This window comes from Aptenodytes patagonicus, chromosome 3, assembly GCF_965638725.1.
Source record: "Aptenodytes patagonicus chromosome 3, bAptPat1.pri.cur, whole genome shotgun sequence".
Lineage (NCBI taxonomy): Eukaryota > Metazoa > Chordata > Aves > Sphenisciformes > Spheniscidae > Aptenodytes > Aptenodytes patagonicus.
Genome location: NC_134951.1, coordinates 121,047,043 through 121,062,480, shown reverse-complemented (window position 1 = coordinate 121,062,480; position 15,438 = coordinate 121,047,043). Strand labels below are relative to the sequence as shown.

The 15,438-nt window shown below is 44.3% G+C and overlaps 1 protein-coding gene across 1 annotated transcript; it reads left to right on the top strand.

Annotated features, from left to right (window-relative positions):
* The first annotated feature begins 71 nt into the window (after window positions 1–71).
* Window positions 72–15,060, top strand: RAB1A (RAB1A, member RAS oncogene family). Its single transcript, XM_076335017.1, is given in 10 exon segments — window positions 72–134; window positions 137–274; window positions 276–353; window positions 356–403; window positions 406–488; window positions 7,586–7,658; window positions 9,857–9,952; window positions 11,442–11,537; window positions 12,572–12,703; window positions 12,984–15,060. Coding segments are annotated over 10 exon segments (1,005 nt in total). The 3' UTR covers window positions 13,182–15,060.
* The last annotated feature ends 378 nt before the right edge of the window (window positions 15,061–15,438 follow it).

Below are 15,438 nucleotides of genomic sequence, written 5' to 3'. Positions count from 1 at the left end.
CCGGCCAATCGGCAGTGCCGACCGCCGCGCCGAGCCGACGGGGCCGAGGGAAGAAAGGCCGGCCGGGGCGCATGCGCCGGCGCCGCCGCAGGGACCGCCGGGAAAGCGAGTCCTCCGGCGGCGGGCGCGGCCGCCCGGCGGCACGGGTCGGCGTCGGCGGCGCAGACTCGCTTTCCCGGCATGCCCCGCTACCGCCCCTCGGCCATGTAAGCGCTGCTTGGCGAGAGGCCGCCCCGTTTCCTGGTTGGGCTCTGGCAGCCATTTTGGGCTGAGGAGCGAGCGCGGAGGCCGCGGAGCGGGCAGGGCGCCGGCGGAGGGGCAGGCCGAGCCGAGCGCCGGGCGAAGGCGGGAGCCGTTGGACGCCTGCATCCGCGGAGCGCCCGCCTCGGCGGCGGGAGGTGACAGGCCGCGACCGCCCCCCCTCAGAGCGCGCTCGCCGTCCCTCGGGCCGCGGGCCCCACGGACATGTCCAGCATGAATCCCGAATAGTGAGTGCGGGCCAGGGGAGGGCCTCGCTGCGGCCCCGCTGCCCCGCGCCGGGGGGACCGCGATCGGCAGGCCGCGGGGGGGGGGGGGGGGAGGGAGGCGGGAGGGAGGCCGCCGCCGGGCCTGGCGCGGGAGGGGAGGGCCGGGCCGAGCCGAGCCTTCGGGCCTGAGGGCCTCCAGCGGCCCGTCGCCTAGCCCCGGTCACTGAGGGAGCCGTGCGGCGGCGGAGGGCAGGCGTTAGGCCTGCTGGTGCCGTCTCCGGGGGGTTGGGTTACGGGCAGCGGGGCGGGGGGCAGCCGCGCGGCGGGCCATGAAAAGTTAATGATGTCCCCGCTATAAACCGGCGCGATGGGCCCGGTGATCTGGGTGGCTTCGGCATCCCGCCTCCGTCCCCGAGAGCGCTTTCGGCGGCGAAGTAAGTATGGGCGCAGTTGATGGCGATTTTTCCGGACCTCGAAAACGCTCATCTGAGTCCAGGCTCCAACAAGTGAGGGGGGGGAAACCAGCTCTTTGTGAAAGCCGATCTTCCTGGCCGGTTGGTGCTGGCAGCTTAGTAGTCAGAGGTCCACCCTTCACTTTAGCTGCAAGTCATGTGTGTGTCACATGGCTCTTGCAAAACACTTCTTGCCTATGTAGATTTTGCAATGCTGTGACTTGATAATGAAATGCTCTTGGGGCTGTCTTGAGCTGAAATAGCACTTGCCTAGAAAACCTGGTGATGGCACAGTGGTTTGGTTTTATTTTTTTGGAGGGTCGTTGTACCTCGTTGTGTGACTATGGCCTCTTTCTCTAATTGGCCTGCTCTAGAGTAGGGATGTCTGAGCTCTCTGGTCAATAGTTGTCTGTATCCTGGCAACTGTAAGAGCAGTGGCTTGCCCACCAGGATGTCAGTGACAATAAACCTTGTTTTGCTTATGGCTTTTTTGAGTGAATAAGAGGAGAGACTTGGGATTAGTTTAAAAAGCACTTTAAAAACCAGCTGCTGCGCTCTCAACGCTTTAGTGTTGAAGAGAGTTTTTAGGATTCTTTCACTGACGCTGGCTTTGCTGGCACTCCAGTTTGGGATGATGAAGCCACTGTGCCCTCTAATGTGACTGAAGTGGTTATGGTGTTGAAATGTGCGTGTGGTATGACATTACTGCTCTAGATACCCATCATCTCTGTTCACGGATGACACTTTTAACAACTTTTGTCATGAAAGCATGCTTTTCCACACAGCTGAGGCTACTGACTTGTACGGTCATGGCTTTTGTGGTCTCTGCTTATGGCAGCATGGTTGCAAGTACTCTGGGCCCATGAAAATCACCTGAAGAGCAAATAGGAGTAGAAGGCAAAGTAGTCCTCAGCTAGTGTGGGGGTGAAAACTGAGAGGTACAGCCAGGAACTCAAGTTATATCTTGGCAAGATTACATAACAAGCTTGCTTGTGTGGCTTTGGAAAATGCCAAAACAGTAGCTGGAGGTAGTCAGTGGGTAAAAGAGCAACAAATTGTTGGTGCCTCTGTGGTCGTAATGACTCTGAGAGTTAAACTCAAATTTACCTTGCAGACTGGTGGGTTTTGTAGTGAAAAACTGCCTGCAAAGTGTTAGGCCACTAACACTGTGGAGAAGCAGGTTGAAGGGGGCTTTTTCCATAGATTTTTTTTTGCCTTTCCTGAAGCCTCTTGGCTTTCTAGACTGATGCAGAGAGTAGTTCCCTGCAATGAGATACTGAATGCTGCTATGAAGATGGGGAAAATGTTTTGAGGGAGACTCATTCTCAGTGAAGAGTGCTCATTTGTAGTAGTGAGGACGGCTCAGTTCTTGAAAGCGAAACAAAGAGGAAAAGCTGTTGTTTAAGATTAATTTGTAGTATTAAATTGCCACTTCCTGACAGGGTTGTGTCTGCAGGATGAGGATAGGAGATGGGAAGGGTGTGGTGAGGTGGACAGAAAATATCTGTCACTGTGACATGCATACTTGGATCAATGTTACACCAGGAATAAGACTTACAGGATTATGACATGATTCCTTCTAGTTACCTGTAACAGATATAGGTACAGCTGGCTGTCTGTTTTTCTGTTTGGAAGTGCCTCGCCTATAATGTAACACATTCTTGCTTCCTTATCATAGCCTTAGATCAGGCTGTGGCCCCAAATCCTCTCTCCTGGGCATGCCAGAACTCTATGAGGTCAGTGGGATAGCTAGTTAAAGTTTATTAATAAAAAGACCTGCCTCCTTCAATTTTCCTATTAAAGTTATAGGATTAGAATGCTGCTGGTGCAAGGGTTTGAAGGGGGTGTATGCTTCTGAGAGGTTCCTTGAAACTTTGGGGCTGTGGGACAGCCTAGTGGGCTAGTTAATGTGCTTTTTCATTTGAGTGATGGAGCTGAAGAGGGATGGATGAGATATTAGTGCTAGCATTTGGAAGCTTAAATTCTCAAAACACCTGCCCACCTAGCACTGGGATGTATTCCTTCTGTGTTCCTCCCCCCCTTATGGTGTTTAAATGAGCAAAATGTCAATATTGACTCTGTTGTGACTAGATCATGTCAGGTTTGGCATTTCCTACCCCTTTTGCAACTTGCATGTAGTAGGCTGGCTAGCATAAACACACTGCTGGGTGAACTATCTAACAGCCAAGTGGTATTGGGAATTAATCTTGATCAATGCTCTGTAGTGTCTGAATCTTGTTCTAGATACCTTCTTCAAGGGGAGAAGAGAAAATTAAGTGCTTTTTGGAGTAAATATCTTCTCTTTTTTTTGCGTTCTTCAGAGGTGTTAGAGAATACCCATGTGTGGGTTATCAGTCTTGTGTGATAGTGTTCAGTAGATGACAATCAAGTGACAGCTTCTGGGTTGCTGGAATCATCTGAAGTTGTTTGTTCTCACCTTTCTAAACAGCAATCTGTGATGCAAAGTGGCATTATGTCTTCTGGATTTTGTTGACTTACACAAGCAGTGTGTAATTGGAGTGACAGTCATGTTCCTCTTCAAAATTTCTTGGGTGGTAGAACAAAGTCTGGGGATTTGAGGCTGCTGTGAGTACCTCTTTACAGCAAACTTGCAGCTGATATCAGTGATTAAAGCCAATTCCAGCAGTTCCTTGTTGGACATGGATGACTACCTAGTCTTGTCTGTTTTGGCATAAAACCTTCCTGGCATTTAAAAAAAAATCCCCACATGTCTACTTGCATAAACAGTATCTCAGAGGCCCACAGGTCCCTTGTTCCACACAGCTTTGGCCAGGTCTGTCCTCAACTTGACTTCCTCGTCTTCTGCTGAACTTGCTGCCTATTGCATGGAAAATGCATGTAACAAGAGGATGCGGCTCTCCGCTCAAAAATTTCAGGGTTGTTTTGGAGGTCTCTTTTTTTTAAGAGGCAACTAAACTTAGTGTATCTATCCTTTACTTCTTTGCAAGAGGAAGTTACGTATCCTCTTCCTTGAGGGGAGAATTTGAAAACCTCACTCTTACTGACAGTACCTACCTGCCTTGCTGCACATGTTCTTCCAGTGTGCTCTTATGTTGCTAAGTATGGCTTGCTTATATAAATGGTGAGAAATAGTTGAATGATAAATCTGAATTCACACCGTCTCCAAGTAGTGTGGAGAAGGTTATGCTGCATAGCCCAGCCTGGTTTATGAAACCAGAAGAGCTGATAAGTCTTCAGGTTTAAAGAGCGAACTTCAGTGGCTTCAGAAATGGTTGTGTGGCTCTTCAGGAGCAAATACCAAAATTAACCTGCATGGCTTGTTGGACACATTGCTACTGTTGAACCCATTAGCACAAATATGCTATCAGTGTAGTTCAGTCTAGAAATAGATTTCTGCTAATTTTTGCAGCTACTTTTCATTTTTATTTGATTTAAACTGTTGCTGTACCCTGAGAGCTGTTTCTAGCATCACACCATGTGTAACAGACTGCTCATCTGGATCTCAAGGCCCCTGTGTAGGCACCTGCTGTATTTTAAAAGGTCCTAAAGCAACTATACCTAGAAAGGAAGGCACTGTATCATTGGAATATGCAATGCTTTAGCTTTTTAAAACCTAAATAACAAGGTTCTACTTAAATTATCTCTGAATTGTTGCAGGTCCAAGCATCAGTCTTACTTATCTGGCAAAACTAGGTTTTTGTGACACCCATTTCTAAGGTTGGAGATAGAGCTAACTCAGTAAAGGCCGTTTCCAACCATGCCACAGCCTGACTGGCACTGGCCCTGGTTTTGGTGGGAGTGAGGCAGGTGGCTTAAGTCACCATATGAGCATGTGGTGGTCACTTGCTTCTGGAAATACGAAAGCCTAAAGTGAGGGAAGGTCTTAATAGCAAGATGTCAAAACCAGTATTTAAGGATCCTGGGTTCTTGTTGCTTTAACTTAACAGTAGCACTGTATATAAACTGTTACTGTTCTTGTTTGTTTCTGAACAGTAAAAGATCTAATAGCAGCTAGATCTGGTTGGGAGCTGCTCCTAGCACTAAAAGTAACATAGGAAGACAAGTTACTTGATGTTTGGGGGCTGGAGGGGACCTGAATTCCCCTTGGAAGCAAGGGGAGGCTGTTAAGTGAATCTTTCAGATTCATAGTTGAAGCCTTGCCTACACCAGGAAGGAATTAATTTTTTCCACTAATTTCTGTGAAGACAGTATAGTGGTAATATTCATGTGTTACCATTTTTAAGGGGATTATAACATGCTGCAAGCTCTAATACTTTCAAGTGTATTAGTGCTTACTGTAAGTAATAATTTAACTTCAGTAGTGCTGAAAATTCTGATTTTGTAGAGAACTGAACAACCAAAACTTCCTGCTGAAGTAGGAAGGAGCTATTTGAAGTCTGAGGCAATTGTGGCTTCAGTTTATGCATAATCCTGGGGAAGGCGGAATAGGTTGAACAGTGGACCAGGTCTTGGAGCTGTTGTACCTTGCCTTGGTCTCTAGATTACATTGAGTGTCTCTGCTGCTTTCAGGGAACTAAATTATTAGTGGGGGTAAGAAGTTTTAAATGTTTCTTGCTACAGTTGCTATTGGGTAGCCCTTTGCCTCAGTTCCTGGGTGATGGTGGTGGTTGAGAGGCTGCAGAGATGGGTGGCTGTAACACTGGTAACTAGAGTAGCTGTAACATTGGTTGATACAGTCCCACTTTGGTTATCATTAGGCTTAAACCACATCTTTTGTGATAAAGCACAACTGTGCATCCTCAGCTACTAGCTTGTCAGTGTGGCTGTGGTGGAGTTTCTGCAAGTGGAGCCACAGGAAACATGAAACTCTTTTGAAGTGCACAGGGAGGCTGTGCTCAGGACTCCAGGTTGTGAGGTGGTGATTTTGGTGTCACCTTATGGGCAGGCCCAAACTTCAAGAAACGTGTATTTTGTCCATGATCACCAGTGTAAGGGTATGGGCAGTAATAATGCTTCAACTGTCTTCAAGCTGTTAAGATATGTGGGTTGTGATGTAATGTAACTTATCTCCCCTGAACAGTTTGGGTTAGTAACTGTCATTCTACTAAAACCATCTTGCCTTGTATTAGTACATGACTCGACAGGTGAAGTAGTGAGTTCTCTGACCGTAAACTGCTAGATATCCTTTGACTTTGATTTTTTTTTAAATACCTTGAGTGCTTTTAGCTTTACACTGTGGGGGAAGCTTGCATTTTTAAGGATCAGCTTATTAGTTGCTACATTTACCACTTCTGACTTCTCTCCAGCCTTGAGGGAAGTGCTGTGGAAACTGATGAAAGTTTCAGTTGAGCATGTTCTTGCAGCCTGGGACCAGCCAAGATGAGTCATTTGGGCACTTGAGCAGAGGAGTGGTGAAAAGCTGAGCAGTTGACCATCTGCTTGGCTGTTATCAGCTGGGGATGGATGCAGTTTCCTGGATGGATTCCTGCCCGCCAGAGTCAATGGTGGTGTTGGAGGTAGGGACAGTTGACTTCAGGCATTTGCATCCACTTTATCTTCTCAGTTTGGTGAAGCGGGCATTATCTTGAACATAAGACACAATTAAGTCTGTTGTCAACTCTTGTGGTTAAATGAAAGCAGGACTTAATCCTGGACACTACAGGGCTGGAAAGTTGTCAGCCTAGAATGGGTTAGTCTAGTACTTACAAAGCAAAATAACTTGTGTAAGTGGTGGTTTGTTGCTTTTAATCTATTACTTTACCTCTAGTATTAAACTGCCCTATTAGTCTTATGACTAACACAAAATCTAATGTTTTGCTGACAATGAAATCTTCACTACTCTTTGAAGTATAAGACTAGGTTGGTCACTGATGATACTGTGCTTGTTCCCTCAATGTTGGGAGGACTCAACATCAAGCAAAAAAATTGTCACCTCTTCCGATGTGACTTGAGAATTACTAATATCACACCTGACATCCTCTAGAGAATGAACGTATCCTCATCTGGCAGTGGCTTAGCTTTATTTTAATTCCTGAAAGGCAAGTGGAGTATGTGGTTGCTGTCAGCTGTTAATAGTCTGTTGTGGAAGGTGGATGTTTATTTTGCTTTAGCAGGCTTCTAAACTTAGCATTCATAGTTTGTGTATCTAAATTGCATATTGTGCTGTTGGATTCTGCTGGAAGTTAAGTTTGAGTAACTTAAACTGAGGAAAAAATTGGCTGCTTTTGGCCAGCTACGTGGTATTTGTGAAGCTGGGCAGTGGAATCAAGCCTTTGACTTTAAAGATGATACGAAGATAATGGCTCTAGTGGACAGCAGGCTATTACTACCATCTGCGTGTTACTTAAGTCACTCAACCAAACAATGAGGCTTGCACTTAATTGGAAAGCATGATTTTAATCTTAGCTAGACCACAAAGGGCTGAAATAGGACTGTGTTAGTCTTGGTGATAGTCGCACTAATATCCCCAGAGTAACTTCCTAGGAAAGCACAGTTCTACACAAAAATGCTGTGTTCAGAGCATCTACCTCATACTTCCCTTACCAAGTAAATTAAGTAAATTGTGAAAGTGTCTAAACTGGATAGAGAAGCTTGGAGTTGTAGGTGACTTCTCTAGTAGTGAATTAATTTACCCTTCACAAACATCGTAATATACTAGCTATAAGGAACTTGGTTCTTGATAGTGTTTTTCATTAAGTGACTTAATTTTTTTTCCTTCTGCAGTGACTATTTATTCAAGCTACTTCTGATTGGAGACTCCGGTGTTGGGAAATCTTGCCTTCTACTTAGGTTTGCAGTAAGTGATCATGCTTGAAAACTTTATGTAAAAAAGCTACCAGGTACTTGGTTCTTGTAGCAGAGAAGTTCTTGCTACTTGAAAGGCCTGATATCTGTCAGGTCTGGTATACCAAGGAATAATTAAAGTATTGCAAAACCCATCTTCCGCATTTGTTTCTAGCTGATGTATTTGTTTGAGTGATACGGAAAGAAATAATATCAAGAATATGTCCAGTTAAGTTTAATTCTCATTTTTGTGTTACTTGAGAACAAGATACCTTAACTTAACTTCCATCATTACACTAGTGGTAGAACACTGAAGGTGGAAGAACATACTTGAATTCTGGGGTGTGTGCCTTCAGGCATGAAGAGTAGAAATGTGTCAGGGCAAGACCTTGATCAGTTACTACTTGATCTGAATCTTATCAGCCAGATGAAGTTTGATATCTTCATTGAAAAGGCCTACCAATTGCTTAGCCAGAGGGAAAAGTCATTTAAATAATACTCTAGGAATAATAAGGCCTCATGCTTCCTTTAGTGAATGAGTGTGTAATAAATGTTACAATTGCTGGTGGGCTGCTGTGGCTGAAATTTGATGCAAGAAGCTCTAGTTTTCCTGTCAACAGGAAAAGTTAAAATGGGTTTGACAGCTCTGAGTAGAGAAAGCTGGAGTCCAGTGAACTCTGTATCTACATCTATGCTAAAGTGCAGCTTTACGTTGCCATGGGAGGAGAGGAAGGAAGGGAGAATATAGGGTGTTAGTTTAGAAACTAGAGTTTGATACTACTGCAAGAAGATGGGAGCAGTTTCACAGCCTGAACAATTGCTCTAGGCACCTCTGGAAAGAGCCTGTTGTGTTTCTTGTTGTTAGTATGAAATGGTGGTCTGGTGTGTACAAATAGCATCACCTAAGTTAAAGCTGTTACAGCCACTGTTTGTGCTTAGTAGGACAGGGAGATGCTCAAACCAGTATGAACCCTAGAAAGATGTAACCTGCTCAGCTCACAGAACTGGAGGCAGTGGATTGGAAGTGACCCCAAGGCTGGAGCAGTACTCCCAGATCAGTCTAGCCTGCTTCTCTTGCAGATACTTTTGAATTAATTTTGGCTTCATGTAAATAATCCAACTTTTTTTTTGATAGCCAGCTTAAGTTTGTGCTTAGTTATAGCTTTTGCCTTTAGAAACTTGACTTTCTAACTAAGCTATTTTACCCTGACATAAGGGATTAGTGCAGCATTTGCTTACCTGTGTTCCTCCTGCTGTAGGTTAAATGGTATCAGGCTTTTCAAACATACCCTTTTGAGTATTGAAATGTTAAAGAAATAAATGTCATGTCATTCTTAAAGGCTTAATGCTTTATTCTTACTTGCACATGTTCCCTCAGGCAGATATATTATCTAAGGTGTCTTCCATTCACAACCCAAAGAAATCCCGTGCTTTTGTGGTAGCTGTTGGTTGCATAAAGCCTTTTGTGGTATATTTTACATGAAGTTCTGTTCTACTCGTACTTTGGGAATAGAAACTTCCTTCATGCTGGCAAGCTAACAATCACTAAAGGTAGCAAAGACTGATCCAGCGCTTCCTGTGTGCCTTAAGGCCTGCTGGAGACTCTGCAGTCAGGTCCCTGCAAGCTGCTAAACCAGTGCTGCCTTTTCCTTCCTGTATTTACACAGACTGCAGAGCAGAGGGCTTAACACAAGTACCCAAGCTGTAACTCTAAACTGCCTTAGCAACCAGCTGTGGCAGCAGAGGATCTGAAATTCGGATGTGGAGTATGACTGAGGCAAAGCCTCTGACTTCTTGTAGGTAGCTGCTGTGTAATGCAGATGAAAAACTACTGAAGGAAAATAAAAATCTGAGGCATTTTAATAACTGTAATGGTTATTCTAAGTAGCTCTTCAATCTGCCGACATGAGCAAAGACTGTTTTTTAAACTACGGTTCAAAAGGACTTAACACTACAGGATTTCCAGAAAAGAGGCTTTTTGACTAGTTTTTGGAACATAAATCTTGTTGTTTGAGGTGCTTTTAAAAAAACTTTGCAGAATTTTTGAAAAGTAAATACTCAGTGAAAATACCTAGCTACCTACTGGACTTTGCTGTGAATGATCAGACTGTTTTTGCTAGGGAATTAAGTACCTGTGCCTGCCTGTTGCATAAAGTAGGTGACTGCAGAAGAGGTGCAGCCGGCTTGACTTATGTTCACTCTTTCTCCTAGGATGACACGTACACAGAAAGTTACATCAGCACGATTGGTGTGGACTTCAAAATCAGAACTATAGAACTAGATGGGAAAACAATCAAGCTCCAGATAGTAAGTAGTATTTCTCAACTCCTGTGTACTTTAATCTGTTGAAGCACAGAATTGCTTTCATAACTATTGGTAGTTATCTTTGTACTTTAATCATTAAAATATAAGCGATATCTTCCCTGTTATAAGAGGCTAGGCAGTTTTTACAAGATTGCAAGACTTCCCGTGACCTGTCCTTAAAGAAGGATGCTTATCAAGGCTGTCTGCCTGAAAGAGGAAATGACCTGTTAGAAATTTATTTTCCTGGGAAGAAAAGAAAGCTTTAGTATTTAAAAGGCACTATGGGCTGTGAGCTGAAGAAGGGTAGAATCCTGTGCCAGAGTGCTCTCCTATCAAAACTGGTGCAGTTCTGCAGTATTTAGCAAGGGTTTTAAGTGCAAGAACATCACACAGTTGTCCAAGATGCCTGAATTCTATAGCAGCTGTTAATAGCAGGCTGCACTGTCTAGTGCTGGAAACCGCTTCTGTTGACCTGAACGGAAAAACTGACACAAAGGCTTGTAACAGGCCTGTCTGCCTTAGTGCCGGGCAGTGTTTTCTGGTTGTGCTTTTGGCCTTCCACTTGGAATAGGCAGGGGAAGACACTTGGCAGTTCTTTCCTCTAATCTTGAAGCACTCTAAAAGGGTGACTGGTGTAATGAAATCTAATATCTATGCAAGGTCATGCAATCCTTGTCAGCTGCTGCTTCCAGCTCAAGCAGAGGCTCTCAGGACTTGAAGGCAATGACTCAGGGATTCCAGGCCCTGTTGTGGAGCAGGAGTCCAGTTTACGGCCAGAAGCCCAAGTCTGAGCCTCCAGACTCTAATGTAGCTGTCCTGAGTCCAGAGCAGCCCGCTAGGAATGCTGTCACTACTGTGAGTCTGACTTAATATGCAGCTAGCCCTATTCTTGACGTGGCTCTAGGGAGAGAAATGTTTGGGCAAGTGCTGTTCCTGTCCTGGGGCGGGGGGGAGAGGTCAAGCACCTGATGTCCCTCCTTAACTCTCCCAGCAGGAGAAGGGAACCAGGTTTGGTTTGAGTTGTTGCACTTCATCCTCTGAAGAGGATGTTGCCTTAAATACCTTTGCTGCAGCTCCTGTACCAAGAAGCTGAAGGGAGTGGTCAGTTAGAGACCCACATCTCTGACCTTATTCCTAACAGGTTTTCAAGCCCTGGCTCATGTTTGTTCTTCTGGCCGCTGAACCATGGCTTCTTCATGGGTCAAAAGCGCTTAATGTTTTCCTCAGTGAGATCTCTTGACTGCACTTCTCCGAAACCAAACAGATGAGCACTTCTAGAAAAGTACCTACTGAAGTGTAATTCTTCTCGGTTAAAATATCTTGACCTTCTCAAATCCTATTTGATGCATACAGTTTCAGAGCCACTTCTGTAGCTGTGACTTTGATTTGCTTGTAGTTGGATGGCCGATCAGCTGAGCTGTATTTCTGGAAGCTGATGTGTAACACTGGTACAGCTACATTGCAGTAACTGATCCTGTTATTTGTCTTGTAGTGGGACACGGCAGGACAGGAGAGGTTTCGAACTATCACTTCCAGTTACTATAGAGGTGCTCATGGCATCATAGTTGTGTATGATGTTACAGATCAGGTAAGTGTTAAACCTGTGCCTGGAGAGTTTCTCCAGGTGGAGTGTACTAGGCTGATAAGTAAATAAAACTGGGACTTCAACAACTTGGCACTTCTTACGGAGACAGTCACAGTTCTTCAGGCTGCGTTAAGGTTTATCAAGCCAAAAATGTATGTGTTAGTCTCTGGTTTGGGGCTAAACGCAGAAATTTTAGAGCCACAGGGATCTGTGGCTCTAAAGCAATTGTATCTTAGGCTTAACCTAAAACTTGCTGGGCAGGTAATTGACTGTTTTATGTGAATACTTCTCACCCTGCCTTTGGTAGCAGGAAATCTGAGTTACTGATGGAAGTAGTTGAAAGATTTCTGAATGTACTTGAACTTTGGTCTACAACAAAAACTGGCATTTGAAACAGAAAATTGTCAGCATGTGTGCAGGATACAGCTGAGCCAGTGTTTTCTGTGAAAGAATCTCTGAAGATTGCTGGTGCAGTTGTCCTGTTTGAAGGGCTCTTAGAAGTGTAGAGTTTCCCGAATTAATAGAACAATCGGGTTCAATTGCTAACTCGAGTGTCAGTTCAGCGTGGCAGTTCTGCATTTCTGGAGTCAAAGGCTGTTCCAGCATCTCTACAGCAATGTGGTTTGTGCCTAATACCTGGTGCTTTGTAAATGCCTGGGATTCTTCTGGTTTCAGCTGTGTGCCATGTCTTATCTCTGCTACAGGAGGAGGAGGAAGAGTCCCAGATGGTAGAAGTTGTTGACTATTCAAGATACGGAGCGGGGAAAAATAATGGGGGGGAGTGCAGCAAGGGAGGAAGGGCTGATTGTGTAGGGCTTGGAGCATGGGCTGAGGAGCTGTACAGACCCTGTGACTCGCCTGTCCTGTGGCAATCGGGGGAGTACTCTAGCATTAAAGTACAGAGTTCTCTCTCTTGTGGTTGTGAATCACATTGATAAGTACAGTACACTGCTTCATGTTCTTTCCCAGTCATTACTGAAGAGTCCCAAACTGTCCTCTTGGTTAAGGGTCTTGCTTACAGTTCTCTTATCTCCTAGGAGTCTTTCAATAATGTAAAACAGTGGCTGCAGGAGATAGACCGTTATGCCAGTGAAAACGTCAACAAGTTGTTGGTGGGGAACAAATGTGATCTGACCACAAAGAAAGTAGTAGACTATACAACAGCAAAGGTATGTTGATATTGACGTGTATTTGCTTTGGTTGAGCACCTAGTCTGGATCGTAATGCACTTGAAGTTCTAGCGCAGGGAAGTGTCGTGGTACACAGGTGCCAAGGTGCCATAAATGCAAGCAGTTTAATGACCCCTTGCAGTGCAAGTCATCATCAGACTGGAGTTCGGGAATGGGGTGGTGGTCTAGAACTTGCAGCTTCTCCAGAAGTGCGCCAGGAAAACAAGGTGAGGTATGAATTGGTGTATGAGCTTACTGTTCACTGTTTCTTGATTTGCAGGAATTTGCAGATTCTCTTGGAATTCCATTTTTGGAAACCAGTGCAAAGAATGCCACAAATGTAGAACAGTCTTTCATGACCATGGCAGCTGAGATTAAAAAACGAATGGGTCCGGGAGCGACAGCTGGTGGTGCAGAGAAGTCCAATGTTAAAATTCAGAGCACTCCAGTCAAGCAGTCTAGTGGAGGTTGCTGCTAAAACTTGCCTCCCCCCTTTTGTCTCACAACAATGAATTTGCAATCTGAACCCAAGTGAAAAAAAAATTGCCTGAATTGTACTGTATGTAGCTGCACTACAACAGATTCTTACCGTCTCCACAAAGGTCAGAGATTGTAAACGGTCAATACTGACTTTTTTTATTCCCTTGACTCAAGACAGCTAACTTCATTTTCAGAACTGTTTTAAACCTTTGTGTGCTGGTTTATAAACGTGTAATCCTTGTTGCTTTTCCTGATACCAGACTGTTTCCTGTGGTTGGTTAGGATGTATTTTTGTTTTGATGTTTCTATTGGCATGTTTAGATGTCAGGTTTAGTCTTCTGAAGATGAAGTTTAGCCATTTTGTATCAAACAGCACAACAGTGTCTGTCACTTTCCATGCATAAAATTTAGTAAGATATATGTAAGATCTGATTTGCTAGTTCCTTCTTGTAGAATTATAAATGGAAAGATCACACTATCTGATTAATAGTTTCTTCATACTCTGCATATAATTTGTGGCTGCAGAATATTGTAATTTGTTGCACAATATGTAACAAAACTGAAGAAATGTTTAATAAATATTGTACTTATTGGAAGTAATATCAAACTGTATGGTGATAAATATTGTCTTAATTTGTATGGCTAAGGGGGAAATCAGGCTTGCATTGTGCACAAAACATATCTGTGTGCAGCCATGGCTCTCAGACCTTCTAGTAGACCAGAGACCTTCCCTGCAACTAAAACCAGTGACTATGGCCCAAGAGACTGAGTTGTCGTGGTGTTTAAGGCACGTAGGCTGTACCAGAAACACCCAGCCGATGTTCATGGGGGCATAATGCACTCTGAATGTACAACAGTTTGCTATCTTAGTCTGGGAACTTAATTTATTTCTCAAGGACTCTTTATGTAGGGAATTCCTGTCCGCTTTGCATAGTAGGGGAGAAAACAGTATTTCCCTACCATGAATGACTTCAGTGTAACCTTGAGGTGGTATAACTTTCTACCAGTATATTATGTCTTTTCTATATACTGTTAATTCCATCCTCTTTTAATCAATACTCTTCTGACTTAGTGCAACAGCTTAGCTTCTATTCTGTTATGCATAGAGGCAGCGGAAGGATGAAACGGGGACAGTAAGGCCCCACAACAGCCTGTCGCTCAAAGTAGGCGCTATCTCAAACAATTTGGAACTAACCAGCAGCCAAGAGGTTTTGGACAGTGTGTGATTCTTTGTACAGAGCTAATCAAATCATTAGTGCCTGATGTCTAGCTAAAAGCCACAGGAAAGCTAGCCTATAACACTTCCTATACATGTAAAATTGTTCAGCTTTATCTAAACTCAAATGTTCAGCCTATTCTGTAAATAGTCTCATGTTTGAAAGACCATGTAACATTCCCCTAGTAGTAAATACACCCTGTGATAGTAAAAAATATAGCCTAGGTATGTTGTGAGGTATAAACTAAAATTGGTGCAAATATCCTCTGATTTTTTTTTTGGGGGGGGGGATGACTTTGGCTAACAGCTTTCTTCAACATAGTTGCATCAATCGACAGGCAATTGTAATACATAAAGTATTGTCATGGTTAAGTTGAACTCTTCCACTTGAGACCTTCACAATAAAGTGATGTGCTTTCTATTAGAGATGTGCTTGTTGGTATAATTCATTATATAATGTGACTTGCTCCTCCTCGAGAGGGGGAGCAGTAGGAGTAGTGAGTGCTGCTAAGATCAGGAAGCGAACCAGGAGGAGGTGTATCGAGGGCAAAACATCTTCCCTTCAGAGAAGTGCACAAATGAACTTAAATGTCAAGATGCCTGCTACATACTATCCAAAACAATGTTAATATATACAGTAATAAAAGCATTGCAAAACCAACTTGGGCTACACCGGTTGTTGGGTGGTTATTTTTTTTTTCCCCCCTAAGTCATTACTGTGTTGCTGTGCTGGTGCTGTTAAATGCTAGAGCCTGTGGTTGTCAGGCTGGAGGAGTGCGGACGAGGGTAGAGGAGGCCTAAAAGTCCTGGACAGGGGTGCTGCAGTCTCTAACCTGTGAGCTGAAATATTACATACCTTTGATGTAACGGGTCAGACTTGCAAGTGGTAGCACACAGGCAGCAGTAGCCTTTCCTTGCGCGTACCTCCCATCCTGCCCTGCTATAGGCCTTGGTTAAGCATCACCCTGAATGCCCGTAGGTCAGGGACCCGGTGTCGGTAAAGCCAGCGAGACCAGTCTTGCTGTAACTGTTTGCTTGA